General features: G+C 42.4%; 1 protein-coding gene across 4 annotated transcripts in view; it reads right to left on the bottom strand.

Moving 5' to 3' along the window:
• Positions 1–1,262: 1,262 nt before the first annotated feature.
• Positions 1,263–6,792, bottom strand: part of LRRC8D (leucine rich repeat containing 8 family, member D) — a 125,614-nt gene continuing 120,084 nt past the window's right edge. For all 4 annotated transcript variants that reach the window (XM_005863361.2, XM_005863362.2, XM_005863360.2 and 1 more), the window contains exon 3: positions 1,263–4,210. In XM_005863361.2, the coding sequence (XP_005863423.1) occupies positions 1,632–4,208 (2,577 nt within the window). In that variant the 5' untranslated portion in view covers positions 4,209–4,210 and the 3' untranslated portion in view covers positions 1,263–1,631. The remainder of the gene's footprint in view (positions 4,211–6,792) is intronic.

Here is a 6,792-nt window from a genome sequence, read left to right as displayed (position 1 = left end):
GATTATATTAATGAATGCTGATAGAAAAGGTGTGTACACGGGAGAGAATTTGTTCATCCCCCACATTTACCATTGCCTTCTGTCTAAACTTGGACTTTTAGAATCGTTCCCTCTATCTCAAGTCTTTCAGGAGAGGGAGTGGTTAGGATGCTGGAGCTGGGATCAGTTCCTAATTGAGCCACAGTGGCCACAGGCTTTTCGACTGGAGAGGATACTTCTCCAAGTACTTACAAGCTGTACAGCAGGTAAAGGTTCACCACCACTTGCAACAGGCCAGTACCCCCAGAGTTCAGTTATTTTGGAGAAAAGCAGGGTTGTGAGTCCTTTTCATATTCTCTGCAACATCCTTCAAGCCATCATAGGGGGTGACAAGAGAACGACCAGTGTTTCATTAGGTGACTTGAGTCTTATGTAGAGAGGATACTACTTTGCCATCGAGTGCCAGACACTTATCTCTTGGAAAAACACTCCCACAGAAAGGCCTATGAAATGCTTGCCAACCAAGACCTAAACAGGTGGCAGGGAAGTTTTTGATTTTCCGAAATGGATTTAGACACTTTGTAAGTTAAATAAAGAAGGAAAGCTATAAATTAAAATGGACATTCTGCCAGCATTTCCCTGGGTATGACCCCTCCTACCTGCAGACAAACACAGGAAATACAGCCTGTCACTAAAATGAATATGGAAAGTTAGGAGTTTTCCAACCCAATGAAGTTCAAGTCCTTCCCGCCCCTCCCCAACAGCGAAAACAGGGCAAAAAATTAAATAAGACTTACTTTGATTCTGTGTTATCTTCCAAAAGGTGATAGACAGTGGAAGGTTGTTAATCATTAAGCCATTAAAAATTCTATGTTGGTTGTAATCAGATAAATTTATTTTTTAAAAACATTTTCTGTTTATTGGTAACCCTATATTACTGGAAGAAAAATGCACCATATAATCATAACTCCAGGCTAAGGGAAAACAGCTATTACTAAGAGGAGAGGAATGCTATTTTCTATTATTTTTTGTCATTATTTAGTCTTTAAAAATAAACAAAGCTACACACCTTTACTGTATGCTAGACTTTTGAGAGTGTAAAATCTATAAAATGGGATTCTCAGAAACAATTGTACCAGCCAAATATTATAAGAAGTGCTTATTTGGGGTGCTTTAAATTATAACAGAAAAGGAATCAATATTTCAGCAAATCTATATTTAAAAGCTTGGACTTGATGTCTTTAGTGATCTGAGTTAAAGCAAAGTAAATCAAGACACCTCAATAAAGGTGATATAGTAAGAAAATGTCAATTTAATCATTTACTTTAGCAGGCAAGCAATTTGTAAACATTCAGTAGCGGCAGCATCCAAGTTACAAACAATTTAAAAAGAAACCAAGATTAGTGATTATACTTTTTGTTTCCCTTTCCCCAAAAGAAAAAAAAAAAAAGATTTGGAAATGAATGACTTAAAACACTACAAACATTGAACATTCAGTTATGTCTTCTATCAGCCTTCTATGCATCCTCTCTGTGTTTTATTTTTAAAGATGTGTCTACTCCTAAAACGCATTATTTTGCAATAACTTGTACGTGAGCATTTGCAATCTAGGAAGTTGTTCCTGCACATGGATGTGCACGTATTATCTCAGTTTAAATCCCATTTGCAAAAGGAACATTTGTGTCTTGATTCAATGCTTCTTTGACTTCGAGTGGCAGGGTGTCAAAAAGGTGATCTTCCACAACAAGCCCGCTTTTCTTGAGCAGGCGACACTGGCCCAGCTGGGCTGGCAGGCGGTCCAGGCAGTTGCCCTTCAGCTCCAGCTGGGTGAGCTGGGAGAGCTGACCAATTTTGTCTGGGAGGGAGGAGATGCAATTTTGCCCCAGATTCAAAGTCCTCAACTTCACGCATTTAAACAATTGTTTTGGCAGGAGGTCCACTTTGTTCCCAGTGATATGCAAATGCTGCAGGTTCTGAAGCAATCCTATTTCTATTGGAATCATGGAAATGTTGTTGTAGCTTACATCTAAGCATCTGAGTTTCTGTAAACTAAACACTGCCACTGGTAAGGATTCGAGCTTGTTGTTGGAGAAATAAAGTGACTCCAAGTTTTTGACATGGGTAATGGAGGGAGGAATGGTAACAATTTTATTATGCCATAATTTCAAACAAGTCAGTCGTTTTAGATGCTGGAAACTGATGATTTCTTCAATTGTGCGTATGTTGTTGGATTTTAAATCCAGTTCCTGTAAATTAGAAAGGCTGAAAATCGCATGTGGAATTCTCTCTAGCTCACAGTTCTGGAGCTCGAGCTCGGCGACATTCATCATTTTCTTAAGGCTGTTCAGTACCAAGAGTTTAGTGCCGTCATTATGAATGACTAACTTTGTAAGATGTGGAGCCACATCTGTGATGTTGGAGGGAACTTTGGTCAAATTGCTCTTCACGTTGAGAATCTTAAGGTGCCGCAACTCTCGGAGAGATTCAAGTCCTATCATCTTATTGTTTTCAGAGTTCAAATTGCCTATCAAGTACAACTCTCGAAGGTTTTTGAGCAAATAGACCCAGGCAGGAATCTCAGCCACATCGGTGAACTTCACGTGAAGGCATCTCAAGTGATCTCGGAGAAAGCTAAACGCAGTCTGTTCCACTTTCGCAGGGCAGTGGCAGAGGTGAAGTTCTTGGAGATTAGTCATTTGAGAAATCTTAGCAGGAATTTTAGCTTCTGGAATCAGTTCAAGTTTGAGTACATCTAGGTCTGTGAGGTCAAAGACAGCATCGGGCACGCCTGACAGCATAAACAGATGCAGCTCCTGCTTGTCCTGGGCGTTGCGTGACACATGCTGCCTGAGTTTTTCAAATGTCCACTCGTGGTTCAAACTAATTTCCCTAAGTTTATTTTCACTGACTTCTGACAAGAACACACCGAAACGCTTGGAATACAGCTGGTCGTACTGGTCTACCATGTGCAGAAGGAACGCGAAATCGTTTTTGACATCTGGAATGTCGCTGAAACTGCTCTCTTCTCGGACTTTTTCAAAAGAATATTCCTTCAAAGGTATCCTGAATAACCAGAAGAGAGTGTAGAGGCAGATAAAACCGTACACACAAATAATGGATATGTAACTGATGAGAAGCTTTTTCAGCATATAAGCCATGTTGTGGGTGCACTCAAAAACCTCATAACCGGTCAGGTGCTCAACTTTCGGCTTGCAGACGTGTTCAAAGCTGATAGCATTGACGAAGTTTGCTGTATAGCAGAGGATAAAAATGAACTTGGCAGTTTTGATAACTGTTTGGACCACATAGAGTTTATAGATCAAGTCACTGTCTTCCACGTGGGCACGGAACTTCCTCACTTTCTCAAACAGGGCCTTGGCCTGTTCTCCGTCTTTTTTATCCAGGATGGTCATGCTGGGGACTTCAATGACGGGCTTCTCGGCCGAAAATTTGAAGCCGGTTTTGTTGATCATCGGGGTACTGGCGCTGGGGCTCCCTTCATCGCTGCTGGTGGACACATGCTTTGGTAGAGTCTGGGCACCTGTTATTCTCTGCTTGTTCTCCTCCGAGTCTTCACACGCCGTCTCAGACAATGCTTTTGTAGTCCAAGGAGATTCAAAGCACTTTCCTAATATTGAAACAAAATGTTCTACTTTCGAGCATGTTTTGGGATATTTGAACCAAAAGTTGCTACTGACCATGAGAATAATAGTATGTATAAGAGCAAGGTATGGAAAGTACTTAGAATACCACGGAAGGGCCAGATGGTAACACATTTGATTAATAAATACATATTGCTGAAAATCCAAGTTTGTTTTCCGGCCTGTTGGATCTCTCTTCTCTTTCTTCGCCTCCTGATTTGGAGCTGTGGAATCTGGGTGAGGATATCTGGCTCTGAGAGGTATGTCAGGTGTCACAGCAGATGTGTCAAAGGAAATGTCACTTGTTACCCGCTCATGTTGGTCTTGGTCAGTGGTTGCTTCCATCTTCGGGATATTGGTGGTAACGTCGACATTTCCTGGTGGTGTCTGTGCCTTTGAATTTACAGGAGATGGCAATACTGGCAAGCAGACCACCTGATCTTTGGTAAGTTGCATGGTTCCTGCAAAGATGGCTACCATCAGCATAACGACAGCCAGGTAATCCATAAACACGTCCCACCATGGTTTCAGGATTCGGTAAGTTGGTTGAATGTCATTAAGCGAAGCAACTTCCGCAAGGGTAAACATTCCTAGAAGACAAGCAAACAAAAGGCATGATTACAGCGATGCATGTGAGAAAAACCTTTCACTTGCTCCAAACTAAGTTTTCTTATCCTTTTATCCAAGACAGGTACGGTAGAAAATGAACTTAAAAGGAAGATCACTACCCTGACCGGTTTGGCTCAGTGGATAGAGCGTCGGCCTGTGGACTCAAGGGCCCCAGGTTTGATTCCGGTCAAGGGCATGCAGGAGGCAGCTGATTGATGTTTCTCTCTCATCGATGTTTCTGGCTCTGTATCTCTCTCCCTTCCTCTCTGTAAAAAATCAATAAAATATATATATTTTTTTTAAAAAAAGGAAGATCACTGAGAAAAATAGTGGTTTGCTGTACCAGTTCTTTTCTCCTAGTCCACAAGGATAAAAAAAGGGTCGGGGGGGAGTAAACTGCCTTCTAGGTAAGAAATAATGATAGTCTGCTCAAGGTCTATGGTGGTTACAGTAGAAAGCAGGGGGTAGAAATTGGAGAGCTATTTTTTTTTAGGAGACAGAATTGGAAGACCTGTAACTTACTGGACCTTGGAGAAGGATATGAGAACAGGACGGTATCTGTTGTAGACTGGACTGATTTAAGGCTGAGACTGAAGTTCGTAGGTAGAGGGGTGGGATGATTTCTACTGTACAAGCCAAAATGAATTGTCTGTAGATACCATTAAACTCTGGGTAGCCTGTGTACCAGTCCCAGACCTACCACATACGAATGGTGTGATTCTCTAAGCCTTATATTTTTCATCTGTAACAAGGGGACGATAACTGCTAAGGGTTGCTGGAAAGCTTAAATTAAGACATGATTGTAAAGCTCTTAGCACAGCCTCTGGCCACAAGTATTTGTTAGCTCTTTACATTAGCTCCTACCACCCTGGTGGAAATGTCCCACGACGGCTGAAATTAAGGGTCTAGAGCAGTGATGGTGAACCTTTTGAGCTCAGTGTGTCAGCATTTTGAAAAACCCTAACTTAACTCTGGTGCCGTGTCACATATAGAAATTTTTTCATATTTGCAACCATAATAAAACAAAGATTTATATTTTTGATATTTATTTTATATATTTAAATGCCATTTAACAAAGAAAAATCAACCAAAAAAATGAGTTCGCCTGTCACCTCTGACACGTGTGTCATAGGTTCACCATCACTGGTCTAAAGTGTAAGAGGAGTCTTAGTCTATATACTTGAGATTTATCAATATATGCAGCTGAAACTCTGGCCCTTGTAGCACCAATGGAAAACATGTGGAATGAGAAGAGGGCCAAAAACACAGGTGGGCAGGAATGATCAGCGATGGCACTAAGTCAGGACTAATGAGACCTTTAATCTCTGCCAAAGCTGATGACCCCAGCAGTAAGGAAGAGAATCCTGGTGCCAGGACACTAAAAAATGTGGGCGCCATTTACTAAAGGCTGCCAGCATTACAGTCCTGAAACTGGTTATACAAATAACATGGTACAGGGACAATCACTCTGGAAGTAACCAAGAAAAACATAATGCTTATAGTGACAAGTATTGGGACTGGGCTTTTGTAATCACGGATGGAAAACAAATTATATCTTCTTGAATTTGAAAATTTCAACTTCTTGAAAAGCAACATTACCCCATTCTGCTTTCTCAGGAAGTTCTCAGGTTCCAATAATCATATAAAAAAGGATTTACTAGTATATAACTAATATAAAACAAAAAGTTAAAAAGCAAGGAGGAGACCCAAGATTCTGGGAATGCACTTATTTTTTGAATAAAGGACAGAAGATAGATTTTTATCTATGCATGCAAAAGTTGCCCCAAGTGCCATGTAGAAAAGAATTCTGAGGCTGACCCTGGTTTCAATGGGAAACAGCATTATGACTGATTACCGGTGTCTCTCCTGGAATGACAAAATGGAGAGTGGTGGCATTAGCACTTTTATTCTGCTTGTTCTATTTTACATTATGCCTTATTTTCTCTGAAACTTTCCCACACAACTAGTACTTTGCAGAGCAGGTGCATAGTATCTATACATATAAAGAGGAAATGTGCAAATTAGGCCAGGACGCTGTAACGGGTCACAACCAGACAGGAGGAGGTTGCGTGTGCTGGTGAGGCCTGGAGCGGAGATGGAGACACAGACAGGGGGCCGGTGAGCCACTGCGCCCCGGCTCAGGCTGGCCCCCCAGAGACGGAGCAGACATGGACAGGGACAGCGGGGCCGGCCCGCAGCCTCCATGGCCGAGCGCAGGCCCAGAGAGGAGACCGTGGGCCCACCTCTTGTGAAAGCAGTGCAGCTCCTTCCCGTTTCCCGTGGTTGCCGGCGACTCGCTTCTGCCTCCTGCGGAAGCCGTAAGGCTCCCGTGGAAGCAGCGTGGCTCCCGGTGATGCGCTGCGGTTCCCACCAGCTCCTGCGGAAGCGGTGGGTGGCCTACTGCGCATGATATCACGTGATGGGCTACTAGTCTACACTAATAAAAGAGAAACATGGTAATTGGCGTACGACCACTACCCTTCCCATTGGCTAATCAGGGAGATATGCAAATTAACTGACAGCCAAGATGGCGACCGGCAGCCAGGCAGCTTGAAACTAACAT

Source organism: Myotis brandtii, unplaced genomic scaffold (genome assembly GCF_000412655.1).
Source record: "Myotis brandtii unplaced genomic scaffold, ASM41265v1 scaffold177, whole genome shotgun sequence".
NCBI classification, from domain to species: Eukaryota; Metazoa; Chordata; class Mammalia; order Chiroptera; family Vespertilionidae; genus Myotis; species Myotis brandtii.
Note: the sequence above shows the minus strand (reverse complement) of the source record. Positions and strands in the feature narration are given on the sequence as shown.